We start from the raw sequence: 23,700 nt of genomic DNA on the forward strand, positions 1-23,700 counted from the left end.
AGCCACAAAACACAAAATCTAAGATCACAATCACTATTTAGGAGGGAGTAAAGATCAAGCAAGGCAGCAATAGACAAACTTTAGCGCGTGATTTCTTTGCAAAATCTCCAAAACAAATTTTAAGAGAATTATTTTCACTAGCAATTATCTAAGCTCATCAGTTTCCCAGTGGCAATTCTTGGCGGTGCATTATGTTGGTGTAGCTGAGGGCTGGGACATGGAGCTCAAGCAAACTTTAGATGAGAGACGACACAGAAGACACATTATCACATCTCTGATCACATCTACACAGAGTTCAAAAATACCACTCCAAACGCTCACTTTGCCACTTTACGTGAACGCAGGTCTTGTGTGGAAAGACAGGGTTCTTTTTCTGTTTCCATGGTTTCTTGTCTTAAGCCTGTTTTTGATAAAGCAAACGCTTCCCCAAGAGATGGAGACAGCGAGGATTAAAAGAATGAATAGGAGCACAAAATTTCTCTCTGAATCCCAACTGCGAATGACAGTGGGTCCTGTAACCATTGTTTCAGTGTATGACACTCATTTTATTAACTACAGAGAATTATTCCATCTTCTACAATTTCCATCACAGTGTGCGAAAAGAAAAGCACCCACTTGTTTAATTGCCTCTCACTTGCAAACAAAGGCAGATAGCTTGCAATCAGTTATCGTAAAAGGAGAATACACAGGCTTTGTCAGTTTGAAGGGGGTTCTCCTTAAAGTGCTGACACACGTGTTCATTCTCAAGTTGCCCGTGAAAGCTGCAGAGAGGAAAATGAGGCTCCCAACTTGGCTAATTGATTCATTTGACAATCAGAATAATTCACGTCTGGTTGATTTCTTTCAAAGGTTAGCGTGGCCCTTCGTTGAGATTTGATTGTAGATTATCTACATTACCTGGCACGGGAAATGGAACAGAGGAGCACATGCTGTTACTAACGTGAATTTTGGCTGCTGTAATGTAATGCTTATGCACTTTATTAATTATCGTTGCACATTATCCTAGCTTCCATGGCCTACATACTGTATTCTCATTATTTGGGATAATAATTTTCATTGCCATTGGAATTACTGTTTCAGTAATTTTGCACTCTAATGATGCTCCTGAAGTATTTTAGTTTTTATATAACATTTGTGGGGACTGCCTTTGAGAGAACCTGCCTCTCAGCTGCAAGAGAAGCCAGCCATAATTACTTTACAGCACGACACTTGCTTACTGATGGGGACAGAATCAGTATGGAACGTACAGCAAAACCAGAAAAATAAAAGATATTTAAAATATTACTTCCATATTTAAAAGCATTTAAAACACAAGCTTTAAACAACCAAAAAAGAAAAATAAGCAATAATAATATGATAATTATTATTTTAAACAATCTTTTTTTTCCTTCTAATTTTATCTCATAAAACTCTGAATTATGACTTAATTTTTTATGTCACAAAAAATATATATATATTATATAATAAAATTTATACTATTATAAGTATAATAGTATTATCTTATGATAATTATAATATTTTACATAAATTAAATTAAAAAAAAATCCTAATTTTTCCATTTTATAAATTTCTTTAAAAATAATTTCATTGAATAATGACCATGATTAAGTGTTATTCATTTAATTACTAATAATATGACATAAATATATTATTTACCATGCTGTTTTTTTTATTTTTTATTTTATTTTATTTATTTTTTTACCTTTTTTAACCTTTTTTTGTGGTACTTGTTTGTTTCCCAAAACAAATGTAAAATATATTAACCTTTAACATGTTAGCCTCTTATTCTCTGTTCTCCCATCAGCTACAGAGATGCAATCTCAGTCTTCATGGGTCCTACAAAGGTTATGAGTTACCATATGATGACATCACAGCTTAATCACACCTGTCAAGCCTGTGTCACAATAATTGTTTGCAGAAGATATCTGAGACACATTCATTATTGAATGTTTAATCATTCATCACTGAATGAATCAAACTGTTTTATGGGTAATCCATGTGCTATGACAGCTTGTAATGCAATGCCAGTGGCATAATCTATTCCATATCCATTCTCAAACACAATCTTTTTGGATGTCTGCTTTTACTGGAAATATTTATGAATTAATCAAACTGATTTTCCTGTGCATATTACAGAGTGGAGTTAGAATATCAGAACATTAGTTTATGGAAATGTAGTTCGTGAATCATTTTGTCAGAATCATTTTATGATGAGAGTGAATTCCCTCAAAGCATTGCTAAATTTATGGCGGAACAAGCCGGATCTGGATCTGCCATATAATTATTTGATCCTCCATTTTTCAATGACCCGTTACAATCTGCTCACATATTTCATACACTGAAAAAAATTTAACCTACAAATACAACATCTAAATAACTGTTTTATTCAACATCACTAAACCAACTTACAGGTATAGACGTTAACTACAAAACTAATTTTCATGGGTTACAGTTACAAGTTACAACTTTTACAATGTTTTTTGTTAATCAGGTTTAGTCTTATTCACTTTTATTTTTCATACCACATATGCTTGTAAAGATATAGCAAAATGAACTTAAGTTTATCTAGTAGACTTAATTATTTACACTGTTTTACCCGATTGCAAGAAACTCAAAACTGCTCTTTTATATACAAGAGTTAACTATAAGATCGTTATCAACAAAGCCGTCCAATCCGTCATCAGTCCTTGTCCCGGGTGCTCATAATTTACAAATTAGCATGCAACCCTCTTCAGATATTAAATGTGATGCCGAGATAATGATGACAACAGAAATATCAGCTCCCATTGATCTCGACTCACTGATCTTCAAGTTGTTTTGCGTATGTATTCCTTCTCAGTCCTGCACTCTTCTGTACCTAGAGCCCTGTTATTATAATCCTGCATACAGCTCCCTGTAAGAGAGCTCTGGGGGAAGAGAGTAGAAGTAGGTCATTAGAATTATTTTACATTTTTCCCCCCTCATTTTTGTTATTTTCCGTCTCTGCTCCAGTTCTTGGGGGGTGGGAGGGGCAGAAATTGGGCCTCGGGATATTCAAATGGTAATCACATATCATGTCATCAAAGCCAATACATTCTTTTTGTGCTTTGAAGTTTATTTTGTGCCTGCTGTTCATGCGTTGTCGGTACATCTGATTTGACCAACACTTGACTTTAAAGTCAAACGGTGTTTGCATTCCAGTTCATCTCAATGGCACTTGCTTGGCCAGCACAGGACACCCTTTAAGTACAATATCGTTCAATTTTTGGGGTTGGTAAGATTTTTTTTTATGTTTTTTGAAAGAAGTCTTTTATGCCCACCAAGGTTGCAAAAAAATATTTAAAAAACGGTAAAATAATATATTTTTAAAAATATTATACCAGCAATATTTGTGACCCTGGACCACAAAACCAGTCATAAGTACAGTGGCATGGCTATATTTGTAGCAATAACTAAAAATACACTGTAAGGTCAAATTTCTAATAATAATAAAAGGGTTAAATCTATACAATAATATACACAGTCCCCAACCCTATCCTGAGATTTGCCATGAAAAGCAATAGACAGGAAAAAAATTGTCATTTCCAAGTCATTTCCATTTCCAAAATCCATTTCACGCTTTTAAGAGCCCTTCATAAAGAAATCAGGCACTAGTAAACATCTGGTGTACTAAAATGAAATATTTATCATTTACATTTTGCTACCGAAAAAGTAAGAACACATGGATACTTTTGAGTGGTCATCAATGGAGAAAGATGTTTTCTACTGTCAGACATAATTATTTTGTAAGCTTGGGAGTCTCTCATTCCTACAGTCCAGGAATGTTCAGTTTGATTCACATTTTTTTTATTGTGAACAGCTTGGTTTTCTTTCTGTTATTTAACAGGACCTGAATCGCAGTCTTGCTTGCAGAGTTAACAGACTGAAAGCATTTTCTGAGGACCCTTCAGACCTTTGTGTTTTCCACTTGGCCTATATGTGATATGTGAGGCGTATGTGTCTCCTGGCCCGTTTCTCTGTGTCACGCTGTGATTAAATGGTTGTTTCAGTGGCTGGGTCATGAGGCCTTTCGACATTATTAAGACAGAAGTGGCTGGCAGAGGCCGGCTGGCGCGATTGGAAGGATTAATTACAGCCTGTCTCATTTCGGCAGTCTCTCTCTTATTATTATCGATTGAAGTGGTGAAGATGAGACTTCGAAGATGCTGCTCATTTGCAGCAGAACGCTGATGCATAGGCAGCGCTAGCAGCTATCAAAGTGAGGCTGCCCATTCATTATGGAGTGACTGCGGAGCCCAAGCTTAGATTAAACCCCCGTCACGTTGTGCTTTAGTGTGGCTCACATGCACATATGCTACACTAAACAACATAGCGTGATTTTGAGGGAAAATGAAAGGTGGCTGCTTGGCTTTATGTGCTCAGTCATCATCGACCGTCACAGAGAGGGAATCGCAGTGGATTCAAAGCTCACAGGAAAGACATCACATTGCTTCAATGATTGAAAAGCTTATTGAAGTAGAGGGAGTTAACAGAAAGTCATATTATTGCTTAGATGTGGTTCAAATACACCTGCAATCACATGCAGTGAAAACTTCACCTGATGTGATTGAAAACAAGAGGTCAAGGTCTGGCTGGTTAGCGTGGTTGGACGGTCTATCTGGTGTAAAAAATATCTTTGTCCATTGATGGCCATCTAAACAAGTTAAACACAAAGCAATATACACACTTGAAAAAGTAAGATCAGTTCTATTTTTTTTTTTTTTTAAGAAATCAATAGTTTGAATTAATAAATTCAGCAAGGATACATTCAATTGAACAAAAGTGCCAGTAAATACATTTATAATGTTACAAAGTATTTATATTTTAAATAAATGCCATTCATATAAATCAAAAAACGTGTATGTGTCAAAAATGTACTGTTTCGCACAAATAATTGATGCCACGCAACTGTTTTCAACATTGCTAATAATAAGAAATGTTTTTTGCAGTAAATTGGCATATTAGAAGGATTTCTGAAGGATCATGTGACACTGAAGACTGGAGTAATGATGCTGAAAATTCTGCTTTGCCATAACAGCAATACATTTTAAAATACATTGACATAGATAAGTTATTTTAAATTGTAGTAATATTTTATTTGAAAGTAGCATGTATTTATAACTAATATTTCATTGTATTATAATACAAACCCAATTTCAAAAAGTTGGGATCTGTACAAATTATGAATAAAAACAGAATGCAATGATGTGGAAGTTTCAAATTTCAATATTTAATCCAAAATACAACATAGATGACATATCAAATGTTTAAATTGAGAAAATGTATAATTTTAAGGGAAAAAATAAGATGATTTTAAATATCATGGCATCAACACATCTCAAATATAGTTGGGACAAGGCCATGATTACCACTGTAAGAATGCAGGCTGGACATTTCAGCACCCGGATCCTTCTTCTACACAGCCATGACGTTATAATTGATGCAGTATGTGGTCTGGCATTGTCATGTTGGGAAATGCAAGGTCTTCCCTGAAAGAGACAATGTCTGGATGGGAGCATATGTTTTTTCTAGAACTTGGATATACCTTTCAGCTTTGATGGTGCCTTTCCAGATGTGTAAGCTGCCCATGCCATGTGGGCAATGGCATGATGGATTGTGTTCACCAACAATGTTTTCTGGAAGTATTCCTGAGCCCATGTTCTGATTTCTATTACAGTAGCATTCTTGTATGTGATGCTAAGGGCCCAAAGATCACGGGCATCCAGTATGGTTTTCCGGCCTTGACCCTTACGCACAGATATTGTTCCAGATTCTCTGAATCTTTGGATGATATTATGCACAGTAGATTATGATAACTTCAAACTCTTTGCAATTTTTCTCTGAGAAACTCCTTTTTGATATTGCTCCACTATTTTTCGCCGCAGCATTGGGGGAATTGGTGATCCTCTGCCCATCTTGACTTCTGAGAGACACTGCCACTCTGAGAGGCTCTTTTTATACCCAATCATGTTGCCAATTGAATTAATAAGTTGCTAATTGGTCCTCCAGCTCTTCCTTATATGTACATTTAACTTTTCTGGCCTCTTATTGCCACCTGTCCCAACTTTTTTGGAATGTGTAGCTCTCATGAAATCAAAAATGAGCCAATATTTGGCATGACATTTCAAAATGTCTTATTTTCAACATTTGATCTATATTTTATTGCGAATAAAATATAAGCTTATGAGATTTGTGAATTATTCAATTCCTTTTTTACTCAGAATTTGTACAGTGTCCCAACTTTTTTGGAATTGGGTGTGTATAACAGAGCCTCCTTTTTGTCTTTTTGCCAAACATGGAAAAAAGGCGTAATGTGACAGTCAATCCAAAAACACACCCAATCAGAGCAGTGCTCTCTGTATGCATGCTTTTATGATTTTCCTTCTAGAACCTAAGAGGTTTGTCATATAAGCTCTAATTCTAATTCCAGTCTCTCCTCATGTTTGATCTTTAAAACAGATGATGAGTGATACTTGGGTCCAATGATATTTCGATGAGCACAGGGAGTTCCCAAAGCAAAACTCCAAAGCTTTCGGCCAACTCACCAACTGAGATGAATAGGAATGCTAACTGAGTTTGTCCAGATATCATAAACCTCCTTAACTGAAGCTAACCAACAGTGATTAAGAATATGGTCAGAGTTTGATAGTGACATCTTGACAGTGTAGTGTGAAATTCAAACCTACATTTAGTAGAAAAAAAAACAAAAAAAACACTTAAATAAAATGAAATGAGACACCAGTAATGGCCTTATTTACGAGCTTGCAACTTGAAATCTGCAGAAACACTCAGACCTGTAAGTCCTGCACTTCACACTCCCAGCACACCATCATGCCAATGAGAGAATTAGCAAATTAGTCATCTTTCATCGTGTCGTCTGTGGGTTGCTTTTAATCGTATTTGTTCCAGCTCACATTCTATTGCAGTGAATACAAGCGTGCCACTAAATGAAAATGTGTTAAAAACCCCACTATGCATGTTTTCTGTGATTGTGCAAGAACTACTCATGTTGATTTTGAGATACGTTCTGCATATGCCATTTCTGTTTTGTTCTGCAGCCAAACGTTTGGTTCAATTTTCAGATCTAGAAAATCATTCATGGTTCATATTGCATCTCAGCTTGAGTGTGGATTCTGTGGAACAATAATAATGACAATACCTGCATGTAATTATTCATGAATATGCATATGAAATGAATGTATGCATGAGCTGATTTTGATTTCCCAGACACACCACAGATCAATATTCAGCACACAAAGGATCAATACAAGCTGAATATTGCCTGTTAGGGATGAAAATGAAATTTGTATTTGAGCATGTTTCCTATTTTTGACAGGTTGCATTAGTACTCAGTCTTCTTTCCTCACACCACCTGACTACAGCTGCATTTTTTTTTTTTTTGAGACATTTGGGAAAGGCTTATCAAGCTCAGCTTCATCAAGCAGAAAAACGTCCCTCTAATTGCTGCATGCTCCCTGTGATTTATCCAAGCTCCCGTGTCGTGTCTCTGAAAAGCCAAAGAAAAACATACGCTGTTTCCTTCATAACCTCAGTTGATTGCAGATGATAATTATCACATCTCTCCCTCCCTCACAATAGGAGGGCAACCTTAGGAAAATTAGCAGCTGTCAAACTGAGGCACATCTCCTCTGACTGTTTGTCAGTGTAGTCCCACACCCTTTCTCTGCTTTTTTTTTTTTCTTACTTTCTACCTTGTCAATGCAACTTCCCTGTAGGAATTGCAGCTGCAAGTCAAGGGCATTTGATCGTAGTTTTTACAAGAGAATTCTTCTTTTTACTCCCTGCCCGAAATCCACGGGCACAAAGCAGATGGAAACCAGCTTTTAACTCAGCCCTGTGTGTAAGTATATGTGTGTGTGTATGTGTGTGATCTCCCTCTCCTCTCTTGTCTTAATTCAACTACATCCTCTCCCAGTCCCGGCCGTGGGGCTAACGCTTATAGAGGCGAAATTGTAATGCAGATCACTTTAGTACAAACCTCGCATGAGACACTTAGAGATCCCTGATGTATAAACAGAGAGTGTAAGGCTGAGTTTCTCATCTAACACCTAAATCGGCCTTGTCCCAGTCAACTTATCCTTTACTTGGGTCTTCAGGGATTCTTCTCTCTCTAGGCTTTGTGTCTACAGTCTACACAGCCTTCAATTACAGCCCACTCTCTGCAACTACTCGAAGTAAAAAATAAAAAAAAATGCTTGAAATGTGTTTAAAACCTAACAAATACATGGTTTTAAAAGCAGTGCATGAAAAACAAACTAATTTACAGGGTTGTAGAATATGCACTATTCCACTCTATGAATACAATAAGCACATAATGTGATGGAGAGATTTAATTTAGCAGGGAGAGATCATAATGTTTTCCAATTCTGCAACAGATCATTTTCTGACTCCTTTTTTGGATAGTTGTCCAGTAAAAAAAACAACAAAATCTAAACTGCATTTAAAATTATTCTTTCTCTTTCTTTCCCCCATTGACATTTATGTTTTTTTGCATAAACCTCATTAAGTCTTGTAAGATTAATGATTAAAACAAAAAACTATTTGGCAGTGGGAAAAGAAGAAAAAAATGAAAACATTAATTTGTCTGGTAATTTTGCTTTTACATTTGTCTTTTTAAATGATGGTCAGATATTTTTTTTTTATTGGAAAACAATGCAAAAACACAGATTAAGAAAAAGATTTTAAAGCGAGTCTCAAGGTTGCTGAAACATGATTCAAAAGTTGCTAAAATTAAAACCATCTTTTTTGCACATTATCTGTCTTTGTCCTCCCACAATCATCCATTATCTAACTTTTTTTTTTTTTTTTTTTACGAAATTTTGACAGTTTTATTTATTGTTGATAGTTAATTCAATTCTAAACCTACAACTTAATATCTCTAATAAAAACAGGAAGACACAGATAAAAAAGTGAAAATAAGACCCTGTGTTTGTTTATGCATTCACAACATCCTGAATTCACAGCTTATGAATATGAATGGTATATAGTGCCATATGCACTGCTATACAGTGTGCGATACTGTACATCCCCTCAGCAATGTTTATTCAGCAGTAACGGTAATGCCTGGCTCTGATATGAAGTGCTTCCATGACAAAACACAGCTGAAGGCTGTTTTGAAACCCTGTGCTAAATGAGGCTGATGTACCCTCTTCGCCCTTAATAGAATAAATGCATTGCAAGTTAGTCAAGTTGTAATATACAAAAGTTCAAGTATCTCTTGCGATTTACTTAAGCCTGGGGAAACAGTCACTTGCTTTACCGTCACTTTAAAATGCAAAACAGTGGTTCAGCTGACCTCCTAGCTTCTTACACAAAGTAACCAAAACATAGATTCCATTCAATTTCAGTAGCTCAATATGTATACACACACTGCACTATTAAAATCCAATTAAAACTCCAATCCACATATCAGAAATGCATGCTGATTATAAGTATATTCTCAGATTTCTAGTGCAGTTATGCAGTGCACCATTCTGTTGTCGTTTGTGGAAAATTGTGTTATTTCAAATCTTATCAAATGTGTTGTTCCCTAGACACCCACAACGCTTTTTCTTAATCCTCATACAATTACGTGTCGTACTCAGGTCGTTGTTGGAAGAGCACACTACAGTGAGCGAGAGCTGGAGACAAATGCTGGAGCTCTCATCATGCCCTCTAGAGGAGACTCTTCAGTCAATAATGGAGATAGATTCTGTGTGTGTCAGCAATTTAGAAACAACAGCCAACAGGAATCCCACCAGAAGGGATACAATTAATCACAACAGGCGAGATGTAAGCGTCTGCTCGGAGAGATCTCGCTCTCCCGCAGTCTTCAGTGTAAAATGCCACTGCATCATTATTAAGACTGGAGCCTGTTGGGTTATTACGCTGCTTCAAAGTCAGAGTGTGCAGTTAGTGAAAATGACTTCACCTCGCATTGCCATGAAGTGTGGCTTGAACCTTGCATTGTCTCGTCCATGAATTGTAGATGCAGCTGTGTGCTATTAGAGCAGTGTATTGAGAACATACAGTCAATGTTCCATCACAAGCGATTCGCTCAAGGAAGAGTAAAATTACTCTTCTAAAAACTACTTGAGTGGGTGGAAACAAGCGGATCATGTCAAAATACATTTACGCTACGGTTGCGCCAGCCAGCAGAGTCGGTGTTGTGGTTTTCTGCTGTTTGCTCTAGCTTGAATTGGAACACAGTGTGTGCAGTGTATATTGGAACTAGAATTTTAATTTAAAAAGGTGTGAGTGAGAAGATGTGATAATCAAGAACGATTCATTCTGGGCTCTTTGATTACTGACACTGTTTAAACACACAGAACAATGCAATTAGAGGTAGTAAGAAAATACAATGTCATATTTAAAGTAGCCATCATGTTCTTATCCTATACCATTTTTCCCCACATATAATTTTAGTCAAAATTTCTTGCACCCAGTCATAATTCTGGTACTGCTTTCAGTAGTTTTAAGGTTTATTGTATATAATATTTTATTAATAACAATAATAATAAGTTAAAAAATGTAGTAATTGTAGTAATAATAAAAAATAATTAAAATAATTAATATTAATTGTAATATTTGTAATTATTTAAAAAGTAATAATGTATGAAAATGTAGTAGATTCTTCTTCTTCTTCTTCTTCTTCTTCTTCTTCTCATTATTATTCAATAATTTCTGGTAAGATTGGCTTTAACTTTTGTTTTAAATTTGAATAGCAATAATAATAATAAAATACAATTGTTGTAATTGTAATTATTATAAAGTAACATCAAATGAAAATGTGTTGCTGTGCTCATTACATAATTGTGACAATTTCACTGCAGGTCAGACTGAATAATGGTGTTTGGTATTTGTTAGTTTGAAGCAGATCTCATGTGTGAGATTTGTGAAGTGTTGCCATCACTGCTGGTTATTATACAAGACTGTCACGTTTTCAATAGAACAGGCTGAAAATATGCATGAGATTTACAACAGATTTGCCCGTGAGCTATATGCACAGTTAATATTTCCTATTTCCTCATAAATTATGCGAGAATCTGTAAAAATGAAACGATCCCTGATGAAATTGAATTTTTGATTTTCTTGACTAGATATTGTTCTAGGCTTCTGAAAATGTGCATTAATTAATCAACACGTTGTTTTTAATTAATGTTATTTGAGACAGGGTTTAATTTACCGTTTAATTCATGAATCACTTGATGTGATTTTGTGAAGGACCGTCTTCATTTTTTCTGTTTGCACCACAATACGCTCTCTCAACCCTCTACTCAGAAATGGCCCCTTTTCTACGCCATATAAAAGACATCTCTCATAACCCAGGTGTGCTATAAAAAGAGCAATCACAGTCTCTCTGATCACCCCTCATGTCAATCATATTTTGTCTTTATGTTTCAATAAATTTCTGATGTGAGGTGTCTTTGTGGTTCCCACCCTTGTGGTTGACCTTGTTAGGCATTCCCATAAATGCCTAAAGAGCCACTTGATCTTCAATGCTTCGTGTTCTCATGCTTGATGTTCAGTAAAAAGAGAAGCCATGTTAAGTATCGCTTCAGATTTTGGAGATGCATTGTGATGCTTCAGAAGTGTGCTATTTATATGAACACCCCCTGTGTGTCAACCCAATGCAGGATTTGTTTTAAGTCAGGCAGTAATCCACTGTATGTAAATACACTTGTCTTTTGATGTTTTAATGGAATGCCAGATTGAAGAAGTCTGCTGCTACAAACATTAAACAAAAGGCAAATGTTTAGTTTGCAAAATGCTTCTAAATGTGGCCTGCATTAATTATCCCTGTGTTAGAGTACTCTTGAGATTGCGTTTAAAAGACAATCTTTATTTCCCCATCCACTGCACCTTAACACCTACTGTAGGCTGCTGGAATCATGAGTTGAGACTGGAGTTTCGTTTTTGTGCTTAGGACATCGGGGTTGGAAAATGCACTAAAAAAAAGGTGTGTTTACAACAATTTTATAATGCTGAGAGTCTGCAATCACTTACACAGGACTCACAACAATGTTTAATGTACTGGAAAGATTTGATTGATTGTTGATTTTTGTGCATGGCCTACAGAAAACAATAGACTGGTGCTGTGAGACTGAAGTGCCAGTGCAAAAACATATTATACAAATTATAATGCATGCAGCTGGTGTTTTAATATAGTTCTCTGTTATTAGTTTAGTAACAAAAATAAAAATAATGAATTCATTGCACCCACATTATTTGGTCACACTTTATTTTAAAGTTCATTATTATTAACAAACCAATAATTACAACTTTTGCCTCAATGAGTTTCTAATTTGCTGCTTATTAATAGTTAGTAAGGTAGTTGTTTAATTTAGGAATATGGTCATGCAGAATATAAGTACTAATAAACAGACAATATGTTGGCAAAAATTGCAAGTTAGATAACTTAGAAAAGTAATAGCACACCTCTTATCAACTCTCTGCATGATTTCAGGTATCTGTTGTTTGTATAAACAGTGTGAGATGCATTATGTGCAGTAATTAAATGCTAAGTATCGTTTTAAGTTGAAACATTAATAACTTGCCTTTGGAAGTACCACTAACACTAAAAATCATGAATTGTATTTGTTTTTTATTATGATTCTTGTTTTATTTTATTATTACCCTGAGATTTTACATATGGACACATGCCTTTGAGAACAACCTCATTCTATTTTGAAATATTGAAAGGAACAGAGAGGTATGGGGGATTTCTCAGCTTGACACAAAGTTGTTGTTAAGTGGCTGCTTTCCCCCATGTAGTGTTTAGATCTATCTGCTGTTTAAATGAGTTCACAGCTTCACACCACATCATTCGCTTTTTCTTTTCTTTTTCCCCCCACATATTAGCTCTGTTGTTTAATTTTGCACCCTAACACTTTCAAGTAGCAAAGTTGCTAAAGCCAACTTTTTTGGGGCTTGCTTGATTGAGCTGTTTTTTTTTTTGATGCAGCGGGTTGCTAATAAGTCTATATAAACACGAGCTTGCTTCACACCAGCACAGATGCTCATGGAAGGATTTTCCCAAAAGGCGTAACTATTTCCTGATGTATAGTGAGTGATTTTAATATAAGCTTTCAGTGCTATTGAGCAAAATAAAATAAGGGTCACTTTTCCTAGCACATCCAGCTAATCAAGCGATTCAGTTTTCATTACCTGTAAGCTAGCCACTTATTAAATACAATTACACGCCTGTTGTTTAATGCAGGCACACACAGTGGGTGTTATTAGTGGGTGAGAGGGATGTTATTATTTTTGCATATTACAGACAAGTGTTTAGCAGCAGCATATTCTCACCTAAGATGAGTGAGAGACAGACTATTTTCACAAGACATCAGTTCATTTGAATGGGCCAGGCTTCCCTGTCTCTCAGTCTAATGGGTTTGATGCAGTTGTGAAAAGCTCACGATCATGTCAGTAATAACACCAGGCATATGTTTGTCGACTGATGATGACAATCGTATATAATTTATTGGCCATCTCATTCTGGTTGACAAGTTTGATAGTTGACTTAATCATCCTTGGCTGATTTACTAGTCCTCCATGTGCTATTCTTCACAGATGGGTTTTATAGTAAACTGATTCCATGTGCAACTGCTTTTCCCCTTCCCTGCGGTCATTTAGATTGGAGACCCATGGGAGGGTTTTTTTATTTTTTTTTATTTTGGCATCTTGTTTTTAAATCTGCGCTTTTCCATATATCTAGAGCTTTAAAGAAATTAGATTTGAAATGCAATCTACCCTTGGTGAAAGTATTCCCACCTAAGATTTGTTGTAAATCAATATTTAATAAAGAGTATTAAAGAAAAGGAAGAAAATGAGGTTGGCATCATGGGTACTGAGTTTGGATATATGAGCATCGTTTTCATAGAAGAGCGCCACAAATATTCAGCCTCACAAATATGAATATATATATCAATATGGCAGCAACATTTACTATATACATTAATTTGTCTACCAATATTTGTGTGTATATTTGTGAGTTTATTTGACCATATCTAAGAAAGAAAGAGTTTCTTGCAGGGCAGTAGTCTTTCTGTATTAATAAAAAAATAGTATATTTTCACTAATGGCTACACGTGCACACAATAACAATATTTAAAAGTTTTGTGTCTTGTATTATGGTTTTTCTCATTAAATTCTTTCTTCTCAATATATTTGGGGTCATAAGAAAGGCGAAAAAACTACTATGTCTCAAATCAAGAACCTAATGAAGGACATTACATGACGGAGTGTCACTCTAAATTACTGTGTGATTTCGTAAAGCATTTTTAAACAAGCAAGAATCTATTATCCTGACGGATTATGCTGTTTCCTTTTGCTCCAGGATTATGCTGAGAAGGAGAAAACCTTGGCCAAAGCCCTAGAGGACCTCAAGGCCAACTTCTACTGTCAGTTGTGTGACAAACAGTATTACAAGCATCAAGAGTTTGACAACCACATCAACTCGTATGACCATGCTCACAAGCAGGTAATGGGCCTGTTGTCTGCCCCTAGAGACTTCCACTGATGCAATGGATAGCAATAATAAAGTGATTTTGAATATGACAACAAATGGATTTTGTAGCACACATGTACAACACAAGAAAAAAAAATGACTTCCCCTTTGACATAGAGTCAGTGGTGTGGTGGTGGTCTTATTGAGTTTTAATTTAGAAGGCCATACTGTAGATCAAAAGCAGACAGGACAATTGGAAGTCTTAGAGCTTTGCTGTTGTTTGTTCCTTTTGTTTATCCCCTTTTCTCAGGACAGCGTTAAATCTGTTTCCACAGCAGCATGCTGCATAAACAAGTTAGAGTGCTAGCTTTGTTGACCTGTTCTTAAGCACAGCAAATTCATTAAGCCATAAAGCCAACACCAATTCACTTTTGTCCAGAATAGCTTAATTGGGATGCATTTGGTCTCATCAGTAACCAGTAGGGGTGGCATGGTTCAACTTTTTCATGGTTCGGTTTGTTTCACGGTTTTAGAGTCACCGTTTCGGTACAGTTCGGTATTAGCTATGTTTATGGAAAAACTAATACTTTTCTAATAAAAAAAGAAGGAGAAGAATATTATATCCAACTACAAAAACCGCACAAATAAATACAATAGAGTAAAGCTACAAACAATAAACAGTGTTTTTTTTTTTAGTAGATCTAGCATAAGTTTTAGGTACAGAAATTGAATAAAGTAGTCAAATGTAAAACAGCATTGCATATTGGACTGTATAAATTAAAGATTATTCTTTATTAAAGTTACAAAAGCTTTTTAATCAAGAGCAGTGGGTGATTTCTTTGTTGTTGCTGTTCGATTAATAAAGTCACTTTAAGAGAATGCACTGATCCAGTAGGCATACGTTCAGCCGGCTATGTCTGCTGTAGGATACTTACCAAGACGGGCATTTTGACATAATTTTTGTCTGAATTTGTCACTTTAAACACAAAACTTTAAAGATAGCTTTTAATATTTGCGCACGTTCTGAGTCGTGGGTTTGCGCACTTCGTATGAGCGCATGCACAGATATTCTCACTGCTCACGTCCTCTGGCTCTTAAATGTTTGAACTGGCAAAGTTTAGTTTAGTTTAAACACATATTAATGTGTGCTGTTCAGATCTCATCTGTGCACACGCGCTATCAGCACCTGGGTGATGACGGAATAAATGACTGCTTATATTCCAGCACGACATTCGCATTGAACAAAAGTGAAGGATTTATCCAGGTTTTTTTTATTTATTTTATTTTTTTAATCTATCGCTGTTGTTATAATGTCTGGGAAGCCAGAGTGCACATCCATCAACAAAAACATATATTAGTTTTAGGCCTACATGTTATTTATAGCAAACCATATTACATATGCTTTTTCAGATTTAAGTTGAACCGCGGTCCCAGCGCGTGCCAAACCGTGTGTGGTGAACCGAACGGTTCGGGTTTTTTTCAGCGAACCGTGCCACCCCTAGTAACCAGGTCCACTAAGGCATATCAATATTATACATATCTGACTTTTGTAGGTGAACGTATGTAATAGATAGCAAACAGATCGTTGAGAGCACCGATCAGAAGTTAACATGTAAAAATAAATATGCAGATACACACTTAAAAATAAAGGCTCTTTATTGCATCTGATCTCTGGTTTTAAGAAGAACCATCCATGGAAATTTCCCATTGCACTAATGTTCTTTTTCTAAAAACTCTTCTTTGGAACCTTTTTTTTTTTTTGGAGGGATGAACGGATGGATTGATAAAGCAGGGTGGAAGAACACACCACTTCCCAGAAATTCATTGACTGTTTGTTCAAATTGTTTCAGTTGTAAATCATAAAATTGAATTCTTTAGATCTGAGTCACAAACAAATGTACTATAACTTCAGTTGCAGTTTCACACTCAGTATATGTTGATTTAAGAGCCCCAGTATCCAAAAATAGCAGTGTAACCTTTAATAGCCTGTTAAAGCTTTAATTCCACCATTTGTCCTGCTGTTTGATATCGGCCCTGACCCCTGTGCTCTGACTCACTCAGAAACTAAATGTACAGAGTCTCTGGAGCCTGCTGCGCTGTCAATAACAAGGCTCACTGAACTATTGACTGAACACCATCTACAAACCCTCCACCCATGACCTTGCTATTGAACACAGCAAAAGAAGTGAAATGAACGGATTATGAAGGAAAAAGCCACTCCCCCTCGCCCTCAGATATGGGTGCTATACTTGGGTGCTAGTTGTGTCTTTCAGATGTGTTTATCACATGGCCTCCTATCTGCACGGTTCAAACTATTCTACAGCATGGATGCATGCCATGCTACCATTCAGCTTCTCCACGAATAGGGTTGATGGATGAATAGCACAATTTCCCAGCAACCCTCAGGAGCTGGCAGAGCATGTCTGCTGAGAATATAATGGAGTACAGGAGACTCGCGGCCCCACAGGAAGCCCAGAGCTACAGAAAATCCTGGTGTTCCTGTCAGTGTGTGAATCATCACTGCCAAGACTTCACTGTCTGCCTCTGACTGGTATCAATGTTGCTTTTAATTAAGAATACATGTCCGGTCAGAAAATTACTGTGTTAAAATTTTCATTCATTCTCAAGTGGCCTGTCAGCCATGTCTGCCCCCACTGTACATGAAAGGATTCACTGGGCATTTGCTCTCACACATCAGGGCTGCATCCTACAGTACTATAAATGATGTAACCACATCCAGTCATGTGAAATACAGGCTACATGCATTAACGGCTCATTCCAGAGGTTCTCTCGCCAAATACATTAACAATCAATGTAGAACAGCTCCAAGAAATGCACCTGAGAGTTAAATAAATATAGCCCACGCCAACCTGTTTGCTATTTTCTGCAAGGCTGGCTGACAGCGAACCAATGCCGTGCATCAGGCCTGATTTTGCCCATACTGTGTCAACAGAGAGCGACAAGATAGGCGCTGAAGGATAGAGGGCAGGTGCACAAAGAGACCCTATCCTGATGGGATCAAACTAGTTACCCTGATTTGCCCACTCCACACTGAGCGGCCCTTTAACATGACAAAATTATATCTGATGTGACCACCTCGCATTTCTCTGACTATGAGCCCCAACCACGGTAAATGCAATCACTGAAGCCTTCTCAAACAGGAGAGGTTACAGCGCCACTGAACTGTGTATAACTGTGCAACCTGAGTGGAATGCATAATGTTGGGCCAGATGAGTCTTCTTGGCTGCCTGGAGAAGCCATCACTGTTTTTACTCTCAGTTTGAGCTAACACAAAATCTGCCTGGTCAAAGTACACAATGTAGTTCATTGTTCTATAAAGATGTTTTTCAGAAAGGCTTGTCGTCTGTCTTAAAGCTAAGCATCAAGTATTAATGGATAATTGAATGAAAGCTTTCAGGATTAATTGGATGTGATAACTGTTCTAGAGCTGGTTGTTGCTTGGAGACATCTGGTGCTATCAAAAGGAGTGTGGTCTTTAAACATCATAAATATCATATCCTTGAGAATAATTAATGGAAGTTAATTTAGATTATCTAACTGACTTAATGTAAGGGGACACTGTATTTTCAGACATAATCCCAGTCGATACATCTCACTACCTGAGATGCATTTATGACCCTGTCATGGTGGCTTCCATCAATCTTGCATTCAAAGCACAAAGCCTTTCAGACCAGGAAACAAATGCAAATTAGCATCACAGAGTTTTATCTAGAATAAATAGGACAATTTCATGGAGTTTAGCAACCTCATCCTCAGCTTCTTTTCATTTGCACAGAAAATGGATTTGATGAAACAGAACATTGGTGTGCAAACACCTTAATTACCTTGCTTCGCTCTTGAATAGATTTTTAATCTTTTTTGCTGTGTATCCCTCATCGTGTGATATACAGTGATACCCAGTCTTCGAAATTAGAAAGGTTGTTAAAGCATAAAAAAAAGATTCATGGTCTCAAAGAGGATTATTATTCAAATCGCTTTTGTTGCTTTGGCGTAGTTGACATGCTGAGATAGGTGAATGAATGAGATTTTTTTTTTTTTTTTCACCCCTCAGAGGCTGAAGGAGCTGAAGCAGAGAGAGTTTGCCCGTAATGTGGCCTCCAAATCCAGGAAGGACGAGAGGAAACAGGAGAGAGCTCTCAGACGCCTACATGAGCTCGCTGAACAACGCAGAGAGGTGCAATGGTGGGGGACGTTTTGTTAAATTGTTATTTCCATATATTGTTATTTCATGCTATTTATATACAATGTGCCAGTGTATACATATATAGAATGGAGTCTATAAGTCAGAAAGTCTTACATTTTATTTGAAGCAAGGAAGTAAGGAGAATACAGAATTTTATATATATATATATATATATATATATATATATATATATATATATATATATATATTTATATATTATATTATTTATTTATATACTTTTTTATATTTATATTATTTATATACTATTTTCAAGTCCCAATCAAATTTTCCTTTCTTCAAAACGTCAGATGTTCTTGCTTCCATTTAAGCACGCAAGATGTCATTTTATTCTCAGATCTTCTTGAATACCATGGTGCAATCATCAGGTTTCCCCTTTGAAATCTAATCCACATTATCAGCCACTTTTTTGGTTACTTAAAAGTCTAAATGTACCTAAACTGTTGATCACAAAAAAAAAAAAAAAAAGTAAATGAACCTGATACATGCATTTAAATATATTTTTCAGACCCACTTTATATTAAGTGTCCTTGACTTCTACTGTATGTATTTACATTTAAATTAATCATTATTTTACTATTAAGTAAATAGTATCTAAAACAATTTATATCTTGGTAACACATTGTTACACGTTACTTTTATTTACTATTATAATTACAATAAATTACCCTAATCCTAACCATATAGTAAGCACATGTAGTTAATATTACTCAGTACTTAAATTTATAATTACACTGTAACAAGGAAACCTTAAAATAAAGTGTAATCTATATGTTCCTGTCTTTTCTGGTACAGTGCCCCAGGAAGTGGTCCTATGTTCAAGTCTACCACGGTGGCAGTGGAAGGTTCTTTCAGGGAGTCCTGCTGTGATGATGCCCATGAAGAGAACCAAAGCTGTGCAGCTCAAGATCTTGGGGGTCAGATCCATTCCAGCAGTTGTGGCTTAGCTAGTAAGCAGTCACAGTGGCCTTACAATGGGAGGGCCAAAGTGCAAACTTTCAGACGCAAAATTGCATTCTCTTTTTCCTTTCCAAAGAAAGCATCTGTTAAGCTTGAGTCATCAGCGGCGGTTTTCTGTGAGAGCATGGAAGAGGGATCGATGGAGCGAAGCCGCAGACAAAGACTCAGAGCACCCCATGTTGAGCTTGACCTCCCCAGCTCCCCCATGGAGGAAAAAGTACTAAATTGTGAGGAGGCAATTTACAGCACTGGCACACAGCAGGGCAAGCACTTCCAAAAAAGCGACAGCGCCGGAAGTCAGGGGTCATCAGATACGCCTGTGATGAGGGAGAGCCCCTCATCAACAGCCTCAGATTTGTGTGCTTTGCTCGTTTACTCAGAGGATGTGCCCAGTCCGGCTGTCTCCCCCTTAAACACTTCCCCTTTTCATTTAAACAGGTCTGATATTGTTCTTGACTCTGAGGCCTCTGTTGAGAGTCTGAAAAGCAGCATTGCTGAAAGTAAACCTGAGACCTCTGAGGATGTGAAAGTAGAGGAGAGTGGCATTTTAGAGCAGGGGCACTCGACCATCAGTGAGCCTCCAGAAGAGATATTCTCAGATGTGCCACCCAAGAACGATTCCCCTCAACAACAAGAGCAAGTGGAGGATGCAACTACAAAGACACCTTATCCGTTCACAAAACCCAGTCAGCCTTTTTTCTCTGTCCTAAGCAGAGACGGTAACACCAACTTCCAGTGGCCCTCAGAGATGGTGACTTTCACAAGGACAGAGCCGACCCTGTCTTTCAGTTGCAACCCCCTCCATTTTGACTTCAAGAGGTCACGGATTAAAAGGTCTGCTGACACTCAGGAGATGACTGAGCCCAAAACTGATGAGGAATTATCTGTCTGCTCAGGTTTCAAATCCTGCCACTCTGACAAGCATGTTGAGGAATCCACAGCCAGCCCCAGAAACAGTCCCGGCCAAGGACCTGAAGGCAAGGTCAGAAAGTGTTATCAGTATTCAAGTGACACAGAGAGTTGTGTCAGGCTGAAAACACATGACAGGTGTAGACATTCCAAAGATTGGATCCATGCAAGTAAGAGGGCAGAAGAAAAATTGCGGGCCAGGGACCGACGTCATTACAGGAGCCACTGCAAAAAGAAGCGGAGGAGGCGGAAGAGGAGGAGAGACCGACACCGGGAGACAGAGAGCAATATAGTGAAATCTAAGAAATTCCACAGACGACCTGAGTGTGTGGAAGGACTTGATAGCCAATTTAGAGGCACCACTTCACAGCAAGTACATCCATTAGAGAAGTCAAAGCAATCAGCTCAAAATCAGGCCGAGGACAGCAGCATAGCTCCCGTAGTTGAGGAAGGGGTGGGAGGCAGGAGGCAGGAGGCAGCAGACAACGTAAACGGCTCAGCAGGCTGCATCATTCTCTCTGATGAGTTCTGTGCTGATAGTGGAAAGGTGCTTGGGAACAGCAGGGAAAAGCCTGACAATCCAGCTGCAGGGGAGCAAACAACCACAAGGCAGTGTACCCATAGCAAGGATGCATCTCACTCTCAAAGATCCAGTGCACCAGAAGGGTACAGAGAAGAGACACTACCATTAACAGAGACTGGACCAGATGAAGGACAAACTTCGAAAAGAAGGCGTACACATTCTCTAAGTGATGGAGATAAGTCTTACAACCCCTGTCAATCACCGGCAGAGATTCCTGATGGGTGCACAGAACTTACCTGTTGTGAACACGGGACTAAAAGGAAAAGACAGAGGTGGTCACATGTCCAAGATCAAGTCACATGCCTTGCAAATGAATGCCCCATTGTTACAAAAAGTGTTCTGGAAGAACAGGACAAGGCTGCAGAGGAGTCGAGCATGAAATGCCTTGTTTTAAAAGGCTTGTGTGACAGCTCGAATGGGTCAGACCAAATCTCATGCAGTATTGATGATGGAGAGAGCGGTGCAGTTGATTCTCAGACATTCACTTCCATTAGCAGTGCCCTGGGTCATACTGTGGAGGAGAGCAGTGACTGGCAGCGGAGCTCCTCCTCTCAGATCAATGCTTCATGCACCAAGGGTAGTCTAACTCAACCCGAGACAGATTCAATGTTCTCGAAGGAGCCAACAAAGGAGAATAAGAACATCCACAGAAGCGAGTCTAAAGCAGCACAAACCCCCTTAAAGAACTGTAACAAGTATTCAGTGGCTGCTCAGGCCTGCCTGCTCGATGTAAGAGATTTAGCTCTACAGAGGACTGAAAAAGCCACTCATGACAAATCATGTCAGCACAGCCTTCAGACCCCACAGCAGAGATTTCACCTAGGCATTCAGGCTGAGGAGAAGTTAAGCAGAGAGAGCTTCCACACCACCAGCAGCCTGTTCCAACCCTCTCCATCTTTCCAGCCCCCCTCAGACGGCATGGAGAGACGCTGCCTCTTGCAGATCCAGAGCCATGGACAGGTGCTTCACCAGCAGGTGTTCCCCACCAAGCTCAAATCTGTCCTGCCCAGGCCACATCTGCCCATGTCATCTGCTGTGCTCCATCCAGTTCACCTGTCATCCTCAGTGCCTTCTGGCTCCATCACAATACGTCATACCATACTACAGCACCACACTGCTTTCCTGCCCCCACAACCCCCTATCTACCCCCAGGTAGTGCCTGTTTCTCGACTCCCCCTTAGGCCGGAGATCTGTCCATCCGCAGGACCTCCATTTGTGACCCCTCCGCAGGTACAGGTGGTGGCTCCCCCTAATATTCACCCAATGACAGTGACATTTCATGCCCTCCCGCGCCCTGCAGTTTTTCCTCCTATGTTGCCCCCTCATTCTGCTGTCATTCCCCTGCAGCCTCTCTTCTAGGACTACAGGTATTTCTTTATGTAACACAATGTATTTTATACTGCAGTAGCAAGAGAAACATCTGCAGCGCCTGCTCCCTTAGTTAGAATTTTGAGTAGTCCTTGGGTAACATACAAAAGAGTTGTTTTGCAGCTTGGAAAGGATGCTGTTTCTGTGCCATGTTGTCAGTAGAGATTCTTGCAAAAAAAAAAAAATAAATTGCACAATACTTTAATTAGGAAAAATATAACTCACCTACCTGATTAATTCTTAGATGTTTTTTAGGATCTGTTGTTTGGAAGATTTTAAAACATTTTAATCACCTCAAAGACAATAGTTTTATTTCATCAAGGGCAGCATGGACATGATCAAGAAAGGAATAATATATATATATATATATATATATATATATATATATATATATATATATATATATATATATATATATATATATATACAGAGAGAGAGAGGGAGAGAGAGAGAGAATTACAATAGAAAATATGATGGTTGCTATTTGCAATCTTTAGTGAAGTCCTAAAGGGTCAAAGTAAACCTGCAGAGAATTATGTAAAACAGGCATTCATCATGTGACAGCATTTAAAATGAATCACATTGGCACTATTGTATGATAGTAATTACTTAGAATATAATGTTGCTTTGCCTGTTGAAGGCTAGCAGAATGCAGAAAATAGCGCTATGCACCATGTATGCACTGTGTTGAACACATCCATGGTGCTCATTTAAATGAGTAGTTCAAAAATCAAGAAGTCCATAGCATGTAATGGGGAAACTGAAACTGACTGTTAAAGCTAAACTGATATGCGCAGATTACTTCTTAATTTGCTCATTATGGACAGTGTCAACCTCAGTGCAGAAAATAAACAGAATGACAGTTAAGTTCAGACTACAGAATGTGTCGTGTGGTTTAATATGTACTTCAAACTATAGATCTTACATACAGTTGCATACAATGTTGGAAAAGAAGCACAAAAATTACCAAGTGCAAATCCATGCGTGGATGTTTCCTGTATCCCTCATATTATAACCTGCTTGAACAGGGGAACATACAGTAGGTTAGATCGATCTGAAAACATATGTAGGACATGGAGAACCCTGCCCTGTAGCAGTTATTTAGGGAATTTTATTTTTCTTAAGATATTTTTTTTTATCCTGTTTGTAAATCTGAATGGTTTACATATCCTAGAATGACCAAATGGCCTG

The 23,700-nt window shown here is 37.8% G+C and overlaps 1 protein-coding gene across 1 annotated transcript in view; it reads left to right on the plus strand.

Moving 5' to 3' along the window:
- znf804a (zinc finger protein 804A) overlaps nucleotides 1–22,853 on the plus strand; it is a 49,407-nt gene extending 26,554 nt beyond the window's left edge. The window contains exons 2-4 of the mRNA XM_026272034.1: nucleotides 14,357–14,500; nucleotides 18,540–18,670; nucleotides 19,485–22,853. Coding sequence (XP_026127819.1) covers nucleotides 14,357–14,500; nucleotides 18,540–18,670; nucleotides 19,485–22,500 — 3,291 coding nt within the window. The 3' untranslated portion in view covers nucleotides 22,501–22,853. The remainder of the gene's footprint in view (nucleotides 1–14,356; nucleotides 14,501–18,539; nucleotides 18,671–19,484) is intronic.
- The last annotated feature ends 847 nt before the right edge of the window (nucleotides 22,854–23,700 follow it).

This window comes from Carassius auratus, chromosome 9 (genome assembly GCF_003368295.1).
Source record: "Carassius auratus strain Wakin chromosome 9, ASM336829v1, whole genome shotgun sequence".
NCBI lineage: Eukaryota > Metazoa > Chordata > Actinopteri > Cypriniformes > Cyprinidae > Carassius > Carassius auratus.